This window comes from Strix uralensis, chromosome 4 (genome assembly GCF_047716275.1).
Source record: "Strix uralensis isolate ZFMK-TIS-50842 chromosome 4, bStrUra1, whole genome shotgun sequence".
Classification (NCBI taxonomy): Eukaryota; Metazoa; Chordata; class Aves; order Strigiformes; family Strigidae; genus Strix; species Strix uralensis.
In genome coordinates, this window is record NC_133975.1 from 102,784,452 (window position 1) to 102,801,387 (window position 16,936).

At 33.9% G+C, this 16,936-nt stretch overlaps 1 protein-coding gene across 5 annotated transcripts in view; it reads right to left on the bottom strand.

Moving 5' to 3' along the window:
• Positions 1–16,936, bottom strand: part of STRN3 (striatin 3) — a 68,862-nt gene that overhangs the window by 10,183 nt on the left and 41,743 nt on the right. For 4 of the 5 annotated variants that reach the window (XM_074868240.1, XM_074868241.1, XM_074868239.1 and 1 more), the window contains 4 exons: positions 13,812–13,952; positions 7,944–8,077; positions 333–508; positions 165–212 (listed from right to left, as the gene is read on the bottom strand). In XM_074868240.1, coding sequence (XP_074724341.1) covers positions 165–212; positions 333–508; positions 7,944–8,077; positions 13,812–13,952 — 499 coding nt within the window. The remainder of the gene's footprint in view (positions 1–164; positions 213–332; positions 509–7,943; positions 8,078–13,811; positions 13,953–16,936) is intronic. The other variant, XM_074868242.1, reaches the window with a different exon arrangement.

Consider the following 16,936-nt stretch of genomic DNA (forward strand, 5'->3'; position numbering starts at 1 on the left):
GTACAGTTCATGACAGGGACTCATTATTTTGCCTGTTTTACAGAGTGTAACAGACCTTGTCTATATGATGTAAAAACAGAATACATTCGTGGCTTTTACACTGAAGTGTCTTATGAATCCAGGAGATAACAACAACACGTTTATCAAGCATTATTGTCACTTACATGTGGGCCCTAAATGTGTAGATGGGTTCTACATCTAAAGAGGCACTCCTGAAAGAGAAAGGAAGAGTTATTACATGAAATCTCTACTGAAAAACTCTGAAAACATTTAAGAGTTATTCAAAAACATTTAAAACACAATTGATGTTTTATAAAAACCCATATACTTGCTTTTTGGCAGGAACTGTTTTCTGCAGATTCCAAAGTTTTAGAGTATGGTCCTCAGAGGCTGTAACCAGCACAGGCTCTACAGGATGAAAAGCTAATGCCCGCACTCCATCAAAATGACTGCGTAGCGTATACTTAGGGTTCCATGTCTTTCGGAAGGCATCTTTATTAGCTGGCAGCTTAAAAAAAAAAAAAAGGAAAGGAATAATTTTATCTTGGGTTTAAAAATATGTATATCTCCCCATATTTTAGGAAAACATGCTATTTTTTATTCAGCTAATACATGTTCAATCTTAAATTTACATTTATCTATTAATCTGTCTCTATGCATCCATAACTCCCTCTCTGGCATGCAAGGTAGTCTGCAACTTTTCCTATTCTAATAGTTTCTTTCATCCCAGAGTGGAATGGAGTACAATGCTGAATACACAGACAAGAAGCCTTGATTTTCAAAAACTGGTTTTAATCCTTTTGTGCAATGATACTTTAATTCTTCTTCCTTGAAGAAAGATAAAAGTTTTCATCGCTTATGTTGTCTGCATCCAAGGAAGAGATTACAACTGTCAACAGCCCATTTATCACTTAAACGCAATAAAAATGAGCTTCGGGTTCCCAGTGAGTGATCTTCCTCAGATGAGTAACTTGACTGAGAATGACAGGAAACATGTAATTCCCGAATACTTCTACACATGAAGGTATGTACACAGGAATAAGTAATCCAAATTCCAATACACATTTGTCATGATTTTAAACATAACATTACATATAAATATTTTTTAAAGTCTTTAATGAGTTTTAAATATATTAGTGAGACAATAACTTAGCTTCTATGTGAAGCAATATATACAAACTTTACATTTATATATTGTAAACATCCAATTCATACCCTTAACGTATAGACTGTTTGGCTAAAATCTAAAAATTACAGCTGCTTATAATATTAGTTATAGGTAACTCAGAAGACCTACCAGAAAACCCTAAACTCTTTTAGTGACTGCAAGAGATTAAATTAGAACTTTGAATACAACTTATATTATGCAGAGAACAGACCCTTAAAAGACTACATCCCATTTGTCCTAAGCCTCCATCATAAGGAGAAATACATATGCAAATACTTCTCTCTTCCCCTCAAGTAATTATAAAGGGAGTTTAGAAAATCGACTTTACTTAGATGACCAAAATTAGCAAACTAAGAACGAATGGAAACTAATCCTATCCTCTGCCTTACACACTATCTATTCACCATGTAATTGTTAAAGCATGTTTCTCAACTGTAGGCCAGAATCTCTCAGTATCCCAAGATACTTTCAGCAACACTGTTAAGAGATTAAAATCTCCCATAGCTAATAAAATCTTAGTATATCTGTCAGGACTGAAAATAAAAATCAGATCATAACATATACTGTAATAAGTATTCTTGGACCAAATCTGTATCCTGGACTGAATTACCACTACTCACTCAAACTAAATTTGATGGTATCCAATCAAAATAAATAGAAAGGCTCAGACAATAAAATTTACTGTTCTGAGTTACAGACATACAGACATTTGCTGTCCCCTTATATTAATGCAAATTTCTGGCATAAGTGCAAACTATGCCAAATTCAGATCAACCAACAGAAACTTGTTATACTAGACATGTAACCTGGATTTTATTTTTTTTAATACCATCCAACAAATACAATTCATAATTACATTTCATAACAAAATATTTTGTTTCCAATGTTCCTACTTTGAAGTATACTGAATACTGCAGAGGTTTTTTAAATTATTTACCACTACACTGCATATTATATACAAGTTACATAAAAAGAATAATCTTTTGTTTCAGGGAACAGAGTGGAATTCTGGAGTTCTCCACTGAACTTGATAGATTTCACCCCAAACTGCATATTTATTCACCTCCCTGAATCTAAAGTAGGTAAGAGAAGGAAAAAAAAAAAAAGAAAATAAAAAAATGTTATTTTTCCAGCAGACTCCCTCGATAATTTTAATCCTCATGTAATGTATTCATCCACCTGGCTAACTCATGTTGTCTCATGCACTTGTGATCTGGGGCTTAGAGAAATTAAAGCCAAACATTTGAAAAAGCAATGGCTAATTTTAGCATATGTTGTTATGTCCCAGATTAGACAGAAGACCTTGATTCTTTGGGTGTGATGTGCATCCACACCACACTGATTTCTACTACAGTTGTTTGAAGAGTCATTCAACAAAACCAGGACTGAATACAGTGGTCTTTATTTTTTTTTTTAAAAAAAAAGGAGAAGAATTCATTAAATCTTTTCTGTTAAAATGGCTGTTGCAATGGTAATTTCATTCTCAGCAGTTCAGAAGAATCCGTTAAAACGCAAAGCACAATTTACAAAGTTACAAAAAGCAAGGTACATTTCCTATCTTAAGCATACCTTTAAAGCCTTAATTTTTTAAAACAGACTCAAACATCTTGGTTCTTTTAGAAGACACCACGTACACCTTCCTAGAAATCTAGTTTTTTATATATATATATGTATGTATGTAAACTGACATTTCCCCCATCCATGTTTTCAATGAATCTTGACATCCTTACTGCAAGAGTAAGAGAACAACTGGCACATCTTTGAGATCCTTGCAACTGCTAAGAAAAAAAATACACCTCAGAAAAACACAGTCAAGGACTTGGAAAAAGGATTTGCTGATTACAAAGGATAAACATAAGATACAAAATGGGCATGAGGTATAATGGAAAATTAGTAAAATGTGACACTGTATATCATTATATCACTGTATATTCTAAAGTGTGACATCTCAAAAGCCTCTCAAAACAGAAGGCGTGGACACTACTAACCCGTTGAGTCTTAATGTTCTATTGTAAATGTCAAAAGATAAAGTCACAAGAAGACAGTCTATGGAACCATATGACTTCACTAGCTCCTCCCTTTTTCCCTGAACTTTGGGGTACTTCACTAAACAGGACTAAGAGGGATCAGCTGAAGCCTTGATCCTAGTCCCCTGACCACAAACAGCCACAGAGTAGATGCTTAGAATAGCAGCATCTACCAAAAACAAAGACGAGTTGTTCCCCCACCCAAAACCACCCACCAACACCCAAACCAACCCATCTAGATCAGGAGACACAAAACACTTTACATGTCCTAAAAAACCTTTACCACAAAATCTCCTTAAACTTCAAGCAAAATAAAAATCATACAAACCATACACCACAAGAAATTGCAAAACAGATTAGAGGAGCAATCAGAATTGGAAATGCCTGCTTTATAATACTTGCTCAATCTAACTTAATAAAAATCCCTTTTGGCCTTCATTTTGTTCATCTGTATGGGAACACAGGCAAGCAATCTATTCATTCTGCCTTGCAAATTGCCAGCAAACCAGACTGAAAAATATTACACCTGAACTAAACAAACAAAACAAAAAGTAAAGAAATAAGACACCAGGGAAGGAAGCTCTTCCTGCCCCTGCAGGCAACAGAATTCTTACAGCATAGTAAGGGGACCTGTATTTCCCTATCTCAATAAACTACTCACCTACAGCAAACAGAGGAATTACAAAGTAATAATTAGTGACTTTAGTCAGTGTCTTTTAATGTTTTTTTTTTTTTCTTGACAATGTTGTGACTGATTGGAGATTTCCAAATTTAAATGCTCTGATAAATGAGAACTTTCCATTTCACAGCCAATCCTACAGCATACAAATGGGAACCTTTGATTTGGTAACAATATTACTCCCTCAGCATACAAACAACTACAAGGCACTGAGGTAAATATCATTCACATACAGAAAAATTTTCAGCTATGGTTGAAATTCTTAAGATTTAAAACTTAATCCCCATTCTGTCCACATATCCTCTCCTTTTCAAAATACAACACTCATCAAGGAATGATACATGAAAGCTAGTGGAACCCTTTTGTGACTTTATTCATGCACTATAATGACTCACACAAGTTATCTGAAGAGCATGGACTTATTAGGACCAAAATGCAAGAAGTGAGAATATTAAGTGTTTGGGGAGTTTGTTGTTTTACTTAAATATTAACTTAGCTTAACATTATCTGCTTATCTGGAGATTTACTAGAAAAGAATGTGTCTTCAGCTAAGCTCACAGGGGCATGAGATTAACATGTCCTGCAAGTACTGTATTACAGTACAAGGTAAGACATAGTCTTACTACATTGCAGCTCCACAGTTATATGGAAACAACTTCAGAAATTAAGAATTATCATGGAATTTTTAACCTGAAGAAACACTGTGATGGAGAACTAATAGCATCTGAATTTCAGTCTCTTCAGATCCACGACAGAACAGAGATTCTCTTCTTAAATAAAAATATCCAAAAAGAATTATTTCCATCTGTGTTATTTGATCCTTCAAGTCTATCTTTTCTGACAGACAAAAAAGTCAGAAGCCACCCTGCATTTCTGAGATATGCTTTAAGAGATAGCAGATACTCTAAGATGACTGGAAAAGGAAGATTGGATAGGAAGCAGGGAAACCAAGTGACAATTATAGTGACTTCTCATTTCTATTTGGTGAATGATCCAGTAAAGAAAGCAAAAACTTACTTCTATCTTTGTCTCCTGTATCAGCCAGATATTAAAGCATGAGATAACCTCTCCCTACATACCTCCCAAACCAAGCTGTAATTAAAGAGCCTCTTAATGAAGGGTCTCGATGAGAAAATTTTGAAAATCCAACTACACTGAAGCACTAAGATCATCTTCATCAACAGGACCACTGACACCTTCAAACCTTCAACAAAGTTATGAGGTTCTGTCTTCTGCTGCAAATTCCTTATTAGTTCAGGCAGTATTCCATACTTGCGTATTTATCACCACTATTCTCTGCTTTAAGTTTCCCAAGAGTAAAGGCAACTCCAAGTTATATTCTGCATCACTCTTTGCACAATAAAAACTGTATTGTCAGGTTTGTCACAAGTACCACAGATTCACCTGAAACAGTTTGATCAGCTGCTGTCAATCACATTATTCACTGTAATGCTTCACGAGTTTGTCTTGTCTCATCTGTAAATACTCCTCCTTTTTGGAATAAGCAAAACAGCTACACACTGTTTTATGAGGAAGCTGTACTTTACAAAAGAGAATAACATATTGCAAAGCTGCAATGTTGCAGTCAAGCACGACATTTTCCTCAAAACCAGTCGTGCTTCTGGAAGTCTCTCGCAGGCCATCCTCTACAGACCACCTTTCCCTACAGTACTACAGCTCTTGAAGTAGGTATCACAAATTCCTTCTTTTACTTCAAAGACACTCTTGCAATCTCTTTAGCATAGACAGAAGTACGGCATATATTTGCCATTATGGCATCAGAATATATTAATGATTGCATTATTTTGATCTAAGATGATTCTAGCTCAGTATTGGGCTCTGACAGTAGCTAAAAACAACAAAAAATGCATAAGAAAAAGTACAAGAATAGCGATACTGCTTCTCACTGTTCTTCCAGACTGTCATTTCAGCCCAGGAACTTCTTGTTCCTTCTGTGTATATAAGTAATTCTCAATGGAGAGCTAATTGGAGAACAACAGATAATAATGATCTATAATGGAGCCAAAGTATTCAGCTAATACTGGAGTTGTACAGATACTGGAATTTATGCTATTAATTGCGATTGATAATCATTCTCATGACATTAAAAATAGCCAACCAAGAATGAAGCCATGCAAAATACAATATTACAGAACAACCCTAAGGGTCACCATACTAGTTAGTCCATGAATTAATTGTCCAGCATACAGATTGACTTACTTGGGATTTTGGTCAGCAGAAGAGGAAAGAAGGGTGCTTAACAAATATTTTAGATTTTTAAAAGCAAAAATAACCAGAAAATTCTGTGGTTACAAACATGTGCCTTAAGAGTCAAATGTTGTCATGTCACCTTTACAAATTTAATGAAGGGCATGTGTGACCCACTAGACCTTGATACTCTGAAGTTCTGAACTCAGGAATAGGGCAGTGCAACTGCAAAAACAATTTGTGATCTAATCTCACAACTGTAGCTGCCTCACTACTGAAAGTATACCATTTAGTTTTTTTGATGCCTCATTTACTGTCAGTAAAACAGGAATAACACTGAAACAAAATAATCAATTGACAAGTTCAGAAGCTTGATTTGAGAATCTAAACTGCTTTAAAATAAGTATTTTCCTCAAACAAGTTAGCATTAAACCAAACTTTTCTTAATTCTTCAAGAAAGATACAGACAGGAGCATTTACAGATTATTTAACCAAGTAAATACAGCACTATGTAAAACAAATCCCCAAACGATTCAGCTTCATAATTCCCAGGGGAATTTACTACTAGTTGGGAGTAGTGGTTAGGAACATCCAGTTCTGGATGTTTCAAATTTAAGCTGCCTTAAAGCATTTACAATTGAAGCTTTTGGTTGAAAAGCTTTTCTTTAAAGTCCACTTGTTCATAGATTTCATTGAAACTTCTTTTTAAAAGTGGTAATTTTCTAAACAATTGTACATGATCCACAAGTCAAATACATTTTACACATGATTACACAAGATATTTAGCCAGACAGAAGGCAAAATCCTGAGAAAGTGAAGATGCAAAGACCTGAAACTGAACTCTGATATTAAGTTATCTGATTTCCCATAAATGTTATGTCATTTGAAATGAAACAGACAACCTGAAAATTAATCTTTACTGTGAACAGGATGATGTATTATACAAATTTAGAAAGTACTCCAAATAATTTAAAAAAAGCTCTTTCATTTGTTTTTATTCAGTGCAGTAATAGAAGGATGGATAATTAACATTTTAATTTGTTATTCAAGTAGTAAAACCTTTCAGTAACAAAGAAATTTAAGTATTAGCTCTTACTTCATTACAGCAATTAATAATCCTACCAGTTATCAATACTGAAGAATGACCATGATTAAAAAAGGTGTGGTCACACACAAGTATTTTCAGACCCTATACCTTAGCAACAACAATAAAAAAACCCCAAACAACCACAGCTTAAAACCACAAGACACTTTAAATACAGTACAATACCTAAGACTTACCTGAACATTTCCCTAACCAGCTATCAAATGTTACTAGCCAGTGAAAAATTCATATAACACTATTGGTAGTAGCCTTCTGAATATGGTCAAAGGAATGTCAGAACACTCTGGATTATAATAAAAATACACCCCAAATCTTATATCTGAAATATACTACTATATAGAATCTATGTTGTTAACACTACATAAACACAAAGGGAAGAGCAAAGAAATAAGTTAATATCAATATTTGAGGTTTATGCCATGTCTTCTCAATACTCCATATCAAGGTACAATTGCCATTTTTGTTCAAACAAATTCACATTAAGATGTCAGTTATTTTATGTCATAACACATTCTCCCAGAGACAAAATCTGAATTAAATTATTTAAGTAGAAAACAAACAAGTAATCTCACTTAATTCTGATTACCCAAATTACTTAGCCCATTCACAAGGTGCTCCCTCCTCCTCCCAAGTAATAGTTTATGCTAATGAAGCCTCTGTTCTCTGTATCTGTAATATTCAGAGATGGGGAGAGGGGACCCAATTATTATTGATTAAATTAAACCACAAAGAATTTTAAAATAAAGTTGCACTTACATCATAACTATAGTCTGCATCATTTGTTACTGTCAAGTCTGCAAGGTCTCCAAGGCCCAGTACACTTAACAACACATCATCAGAACCCATAATAAATGACTTGCCTCCTCCAGGTGGAAACGTTATTGGCTCAGCTACAAAGAACAAAACAGTTTCTTTAAGTCTCAACGTAATAATTCAAACTGATCAAAAAATGCATTATTCATCACTTAAAAGCAAAGCAGAGTTTAAAACTGAACTTGTATGTACTACATACTGCCCCAACTAAAAAACAAGAGAGCATGAAGACACGCACACATGTGCAAACACACACACATATATTAAATACACAATTCTTGTATCATGCTTTGTCAATTGATTTCAACTTTACAGAGGTGTTCAATACTACTGACAAAGGACTTGACTGACTTTACATTGCAATATCGAATGTATATCCCAGGTCTCCAAATTCTCAGCTAAATACTTCATTCACAATATCTGCCTTCTATCCATTTGCAAATAAGTCTCTGTGCTTTATACTAGTCAAATATCTCTATTTACATGTATAAATATTTTTTTCGTGTCTCAGGCTAAAGGCCTCCTGCAAAACATATCTTCTACTTTGTTTTTTTTGGATGATTAAAAAAATTAAAACATCTGTTATTCATGAATTCCCTCTCACTTTCTCAGCATGATTTTGCATTCTAATTTAAAATACACTCTACTGATATTTATCTTTGCTAGCTGTGCCCTCCCCAAATTAAAATTTTACATTTCTGTTAATCATCATTTAGAATGAATACAAATTACATATAACCATTCATTCTCAATTCACATCTGAATAATAAAGTTTCAAATATTCATCCATATTCTTTACACTCTTCAGCAATTCTGTATATCTTCTACCCACAAATATCAATTTAGCAGTAAGGAACAGGAATAAAGGCTTAAACATTGTAATACCTTAGCATATTTTAGAAGCTGCTTTTACTTATATCAGTATTCCTTTCTGTGCAAAAACTGGAACACTTGTTAGGTATACCTGAGTACTTTAGCTATGTGTGAACTTCAGTTAAGTGCAAACATCTGCAAAATATGTTAAATTGTATTTGACATCCTGAAAAATTATACTTGCTTGAATTTTGGATTTCACTGATTTGGCAGAGAGAGTTGTGGTCTCACCTTAATGCCACCCATTGTTTCTAATGCTCTCAGAAAAACCTTGAAACTCGGAGGAAAAAAAAAAGTTTCCAAATCTGAAAAACATCTATATCCTGTTTTTTGTCTTAAAAATATAGTTCCAAACAAGAGGACTAATAAGTCAACAATTCTTATTTTGAACATGCATCTTTATTATTCTGTATCATCCCATCTGAATGGTAACCTAGTTATGTTCCACTCCAGCTGAAGAAAAGTAACTAAAACCAGGTGTAAAGTTCTAGATGTCTGTAATCACTGCTATGGCTATGCAAAGAGGAGCCAGCCCAGGCAGATTTTTTAAAAAAAAAAAAAAAATCACTTCAAGATTAAAACAAGTTCTAATGCTGGAAAACAACTGTATTATTAAAAAAACTTATTAGCACAGGCAATACAACTGCAAGTGAAAATCTGAGAATATTATCTATGTAAGAATAAACACTGCTGTTCCTACACCTGAATAAAAAGAGCAAATAGTATTCTAATCAGGCACAATTACAATCCATACAAAAGTCTTGACTCATCAGAATGCTACATTAAATTAACAGCCCAAAATAGCTTACCATGTCCTTATATGAATAATCCTTTCATTTCCATTAATATTTTACTAAAACTCTCAATTTTACACCCTATTCCAAACCACTCATATTTCAGAAAGCCATATTCCTAGAAAACACCCAATTATTTTCCATGTTCCCACCTATTTCCCTTACTATTGGGTTTTGTTTTGGTTTTTTTGGTGGTTTTGGGGGGTTGGGGGGGGGGGGGTTGGGGGTGCAGGCAGCAGCAGCAACAAGGGGGTACCCGGTCATCCATGCTTATTAAATGAGATAAGAATTTCTACAGATTGATTTCTTAGTGAAAGTGTCTGAGCTGAATATAAAAGGAGATACAGACAACACTTTATATTAAGCAAGAAACAAAATAGCATCACAAACATTCTCTGGGTGAGCCTAAATTGTGAAATCCTCAAATGATTAACAATTAGCCCTTTGGTTACTTCAGAGACCAAGTTTTTCCTGGTTCGCTTCTGACAGAAAAAGAGTGGGAGAAAAAAAAAAAACCACCACAATAAAGGCTACAAAAGAAACAGATGGAGAGGTGGGGGCTTTTTTGGGTGTGTGTGCATGTTGTTGTTATTATCATTGTTTGGTTGGTTTTGTGGGTTTTTTCCTCTTCCTTTTCCTTTTGATTCCCACAGAGAGACTCCAATACTTTTATTTGGAATTTCCAGAACTGGCTCGCCTCTACAGTCTTGACAAGGTCTCAGCCTCCCAAATACAAGTATCTGTTTACAAGATAAACCTCCCAAGTCATTATAGAACAGAGCTGCTGATCACTACAGAAAGGAGGCAATATGCTGATTTTGAACTTTAGGACACTTTCCATCCCTGTTGTGATTCTGTGACTCCTATCTGATGTTTAGGACAGGCCCACAAGTCTTAAGTAACCCCTGAACTTGTCATACTAATTCTTTGTGAAATTAATGTTATCTGTCCTTAACAGATCAATTTTCATATGCTTTATACTAAAAATGAAGCACTGCCACAGAAAAACACTACCACTTAAGCATCTATATTATAAATTTATCAAGCTTTACTTGCATCAGAGGTGAATATCCCTTTATCTAAAGCTTCAAAATTAATGCTAACTGAAACTTAGGAGCCTATTTATCAATATTAAAGTTGCTAATATGCATGTATAATATGTTGTATAACTATATTTGCACATTTTATTGTTTAAAATAAGACATATTCAAAGAAGTTTAAAAAAATGCTTGCAAGCTGTTTTTATAAAAAGGACAGAAAAGTAACATAATGAAAGATGCATGATGTTATAGCTACTAAAAATAAAGACCCACAACTCTGCATATTAAAATCAATGCATCCATAGATGCAAATGACAGTTAAATAAGTTACTTACTGAATGCTTTTCATCTTTAAATAAAAATCTAAGTATTTTTCTAACACGCAGAGTACAATACTATCCTCATAGCATAATATATATGTTTACCTGAGTTTGCAATCAATAAATATGAAGTAAAAATGCGATAGTACAAGTTTCTTTCTAGGTGAAACTAGGTGAAAAAATGCAATAATTAAATATTTTCTTGGCCAATCCTAACCAGCACTTCTTACCCTCAAGTTCTTGACATCATACATAATTAAGTCAAAATCAAGCAGTAATGTTTGTACAGTCTGAAACTACTTTAATCTCTAATCGGATATGTATGTTCATATATGCTGTTGTTGTCTACTATACAAAAGAGACATCTTAATCTTGTTTTCCAGAAAGTTAATGTATGGTACACCAAAAGCAGTAATTAATGCCCAAGCAATTAGCTGTTACTGCTATTTTTATGTCAATCTATATATTGACACCGCCACAATATCTAGATATTAAAAAAGAAAAACAACCATGAAAATAATAATTCTCTGTACAATACTTTGGATGGAGAATCATGATGCAGTTGATTCTCTTTCTGAAAGTCATGCAATATGGTGAAATGGAAACTCCAATTTCTCATGGCCAAAACTATAAAGTGTAATTACAACATAACAATTTTCTTATCATATTTAATCAGGCACTTCAGAGTGGGGAAAAAAACCCCACAACCAAACCCCATACCTTTAGAGATATAGAAGATATATTCCCAGCCAATTAGAACCATATTTTCCTTCCTGAACCCCCTCCTCCCCTCCAGAAAAAAAAGTGAACTTAATAACACTATCTTCTCTATACAAAACAAAATTATCACCCACTATCTCAGAACTGTAACACTTCAGAGTGTAGGATAAACCTTACATACAGTCCCAAGAACATTATGGCTTGGTAAAATTCATTAGTATAGGCTAGTCTGTCCCGCCAAGAAAGCCTAAAGTTGTCTGCAAAAAACTTTGCTTTTAAAACACAGCTGAATAAATGAGTGAAATCTGCATTTTATGATAAGGAAGTATTTGGTCTTGTTAACAAAAGACAGACCTAGAAGGAATTCAAAGCAGCATTAACCTTGTTTGCTTGCAGCTTTGCACCATACACTACAGACAAAAACTCAAAAAGCCACATAGTATTCAGGATGGAATTTCTGATCAAAATCAGCAGAATTTACACTCTAACATTCAAGTCTAAAAGTTATGCAGAAACCACAATTAGCAGATACAATGGTAGAGATATTCATACTACTGTTCTTAATGAATCAAGTCCAAATTACACTGATAAGATGAAAACATATGAACACATTGAATGGCATGAAAATATAATCCTGAAATTTGAAAATAGTGTGGACAATCTTTATTTGAAATGTAGCACAGTGTTTATGCTACAGGAACCAGGCAATAAAAGAGAGTCCTTATCAAAGTCAAATTTAGCATCTATTTCTTCAGAAAGACTGTTTTGTCCAACATTATTTTAGATTTAAAGTCTCTAGAAGAGACAAGAGCTATATGGCCTGTCCTTAACAATGAACATCTGTGTTCCTTTGCACAACATGTATGGCTTAAGAAAAATAGCCTAAGACAGACTGCAAGAACTGCAACTATAGGGTCACATGCCCTTAATACCTTAAGAAGGCTAAAAGTCAACCTAAAGCATGTAAATAATAAACCTAAGTACAACCTAAATGTATGTCCACAAGTTTTAACAAGTGGAACTTCACCAGTAGGTTTTTCAATTGCACTCCACAGGTAGATTTGATAGTGGTTCATCTTTAAGTCATAAATAAAAACAAAAAGGAAAAGGAAAGCAGTAAAAGAGAACATGGGAAGACAAATACTTGTAAAATAATAGTTTGGGAGAGCAACAAAGAAACCTCCCTGCAAAATTTCTATTTTTCTGCTTGCCTGGTGACAGCCATTTGTGGGGTCAGGGGTGAAGGAAGAGTAGGAGAACCAACAGATTATTAGGATCAGTAATAATGCAAATTCTTTCCACTTCTTGTATAGCTGATACCATGCCAGGGCTTATGGGTCAAAGATCATCATAAAGGAGCCAAATCTGAATTCAGCTGAGTATTCTGAATATGTTCTGAGCAGAGGACCGAATTTACATCATTGTATTCTAATATCAAAATTAACACAAGGAAAATCATTCCTTTAAAAAAATAAACTTAAAGCTGAATATAAGATTTTTGGACTATTTAGATAATAGATTGCCACTAACTTTCATTGCCTAAGGAAATCTTGAAATTGAAACCAATACTCTAAAGAAATAGTGTCTTTGTACACCTGCGTATATAAAGGAAGAGAATTTTTAAAAAAGAGAACATTAAACTTCAGGAAAAGAGACAAATTAGTCTCATAACTTAAATAAACCCCTTTAAATTTCACTTTAAAATGCAAACTGTGTATCAAATGTTAATACTCACCTTTTTTCCCCTCAATCAACAACACCCTATTTGTAAAAGGTTTTTGCTAACAGGGGGAGTCTGCAAACAGGGATTTAATAGTGAATAGTATCAGAACACACTGCTGTACATAAAGTTGTTTTAAAATACTTAGGAAATAATGGTAAGTTACAATAAGCCACAGAAAGTCAAGCCATATTCTTATAAAACCAGTTGGGAAGAATTACAAATAAAATAATAATGTGGCAATCTGCAATTGCATTAAGCTTTATAGAGGGGACAGTAAATTACAGCGTGTGCTTTCTGTAAGAAATCTCCTGAAATACAATAAGTAGCTGAATGTTTTGTACCTTCCTCTGCTCTTGCACCTTCATGATCAGTCATTCTAGAAGAGGGTGACCTAGATTGATTAATGATTCCTGAAGGGATGTGGGGTATCTCATCATCGCCCAGATCAGCTATCATGTCGTGAAGTTTTGTCCTGTTGACTCCTGTAAATTAACGTCAGCAGCAAAGATTCATTTGATTGCTACCGCTTGACTTGACTGAAGTCTAAAAATCCAATAAACTAATTAAACAAGAATAATTACTGACGGGACCTCCTTAAAATAAATACAATGTTTTTCTTTTGTCTCTGTATATTAATAAAATTGATCTTTTGGAAATCAAAAGGAGTTAATACATCAAATCTGAAAACTACATGCAAACAGTTTTAATTCACTCAATCATAGAATAAATCCTTTGTGTTCTGTAGATCTATTCTACAATTTCCTGTAGGAGAGAAAAAATAATCTTACGGCCCTAATGGGAAGTCAAACCAAATATTGAAAGAACATTAACTATTATACAAAATACATATGAATTAAACATTTGCTAATAATATTACACAACTTTAACTATACTAAACAATTTAACACTGAAAAACAGTGCAAATAAAAAATAAGGTTAAAGATGAGGGAAAAAGTACAGACAACTCATAATGGGGGTGCAACGAACAATTAACTTTCCCTGCTTTTGAATGGTATTTAAATTGTATAAAGTGTTTATTAAACACAAGAGCAACAATGCTTCCACCACTGTATGAAACTGCAGATGTATATTACCCTTATTATACAAGCATGCCTCTAGAAACAAAGCATACTGAATTATGTGCATTAAATTCATGATGTAGACACTAGCAAACGAGAATAGTATAATTTTTTTTTTAATTAATAAATTCAATCCTGCTTCCACCTTACAGATTGCACGTCAAAAAGTCAAGCTTTAATCATAAAGTGAAATTTCATTGACAGACTCTTTTTAAAGAAAACAATCCACAATGATGCAAAACATAATCAGCTTTTAAATGAGTCCTTCCTGGGACTGCACGCAGTTATACTGTGGCACATTTAAAACAAAAAACCCACCACCCCACCACCAAAAACTATGCTTTTAAACTTGTTAAAATAAAAATGTTTACTATCTTTAAAAGGGCATATTAGAACTTAAATAATTTTCAAATATGTCAATTTTTTAGTAAATGAAGCATTAGGAAACAATTTCTTATACTCTGGGGTGACATGTACCACTTTTACTAAAAAGGAAACTGAAACTAAAACAAAGCCTTTATTTTCAAAAAAGTAAAAGGTAAACACTAATTACAGATGACTTATCAAAAGCAGAACTGTTCATTTAAACAGTTAAACACTAAAACACACTCTTTCAAATAATATCTAATAATTTCAATTTTTAGATCTCACCGACAAAAAATGATTAAAATTGATGTGTTCAAAAATAAGTATCTATCAATAATTTAATTCTCTGGAGAAAATGGAGAATTCTCTGGAGAGAGGGATGATAATGAAAAAGTATTTCTGGAAGTAGAATTATAGTGAAAGTATATCATGCATACCCCAAGAGGTATGCTGTATAACTCATTCTCATTAATATTTACAAAACATTTTCATTTTGCCAAATATAGAATTCCCTATACTTTTTTGTGTATGTGCTTTTGATATTTTTCTTATGGAACACAATATTCCAATTAAATCTATGAATGCTGCTACCCAGAAGTTGTTTGAGAATAAAAATGGCTTCCAAACATTTCCCTTATGCAGCAGAACAGATTTTGAGTGGCTAATTTTCATTTCACTCTCATGTAGAGGTGACTTCTAGAAACCTGTGATCTCAGCTAATGAAATGAGTGTAAAATAATAAAAAAGAGAAATGTCTCTTTTGCACCAACACTTTTTTCTAATAGCCACTAGACTGACAGGATTTAATTTCAAAGGTACAATACTTAATTGCAGTCAGCAGGTGAGATCTCATTTCAAAACTCATTCTTAAAATGGCCAGGTCTCTACAATACAGACCACAAAGCCTGCTTTTGTCCTTATTCCAGTTGGCCATCAGCTAGACACCTACCATGACCAGCAGCAGAAACATTCTTGCAATCAATAAACGACATGATAAAAGTCATGACGGGTACCCTAAACTGTCTACTTTAATATACCCTTTGCTTTCCAGAAAAAACTTTGTCTTCTCGATGTCGACATGCATGAAGTGTTCAACACACAGATGGAAAATGCCAAAAATGGCTTATAAACTCTTATTCACATCCAAACTTGAAGCATCTTTTGGAGATGCTTTCACACCAAATGTATGGGCACGAGAAGTTTGTCTCAGAGCACACTCTGAAGTAACTAGAAATAGAGTCCCTGCTCTGCTACCCTGAACCAGCCAGTCATTTAGTATGTCACTGGTTAGGGGACTGTCAGCCTTGCCTTTTAATGTTTCTCAGTATGTTTAGTCACTTCTTGTCCTTCAGGCATAACCTCAGAACAGCCCTCAATCACACAGTGCAGAGAGAAATTTCTTTCTGAAGTTTATAAAAGAGCAGCTGCTGTTCCCAACAACTTCTCCATATTTCATGCTGAAAAATGTCAAGATTCAAGATTGTGCCACCCCCACAGACTGTGCAGATTTCTGAAGATACAAGTGTATCTTCATACATAGTTGTTGAAGTATTTTAAATGTTACAAAGATTTTTAAGGATAAGAATGTGCTGCCTCTGCATAAGCAGCTATGTTCAAGGCACAAACTGGATTACTCTGTTTTATTCTCAAGAAAGGACTGGAACAAAAAAAAAAAAAAAAAAAAATCAGTAAACATGAACCTGTTATGAACAAACACAAAACATGTACAATCCCATCTCAGTGTATCCTCCTTCAGAGATCAAGTGAAAAAAGTAATTGAATATTCAGTGCTGAAAGTTTGTAGTCTGAAGACATAAGCAGATTTCTATTAGCTTCAAGATGTAATAGCCCAAGCCTGACTATAACACAGGGATCCTTCTATATCAATAGCTGATGGTAATGAAGATGGTAAAATCCAAACCTGTCTTCATGCCTATCAACTATTACACTGTATTTCCAGAAATCAAGGCTAGCAAAGTGAACAGGACAGATACTGTTTCATAAATATAGAATGATTAGAC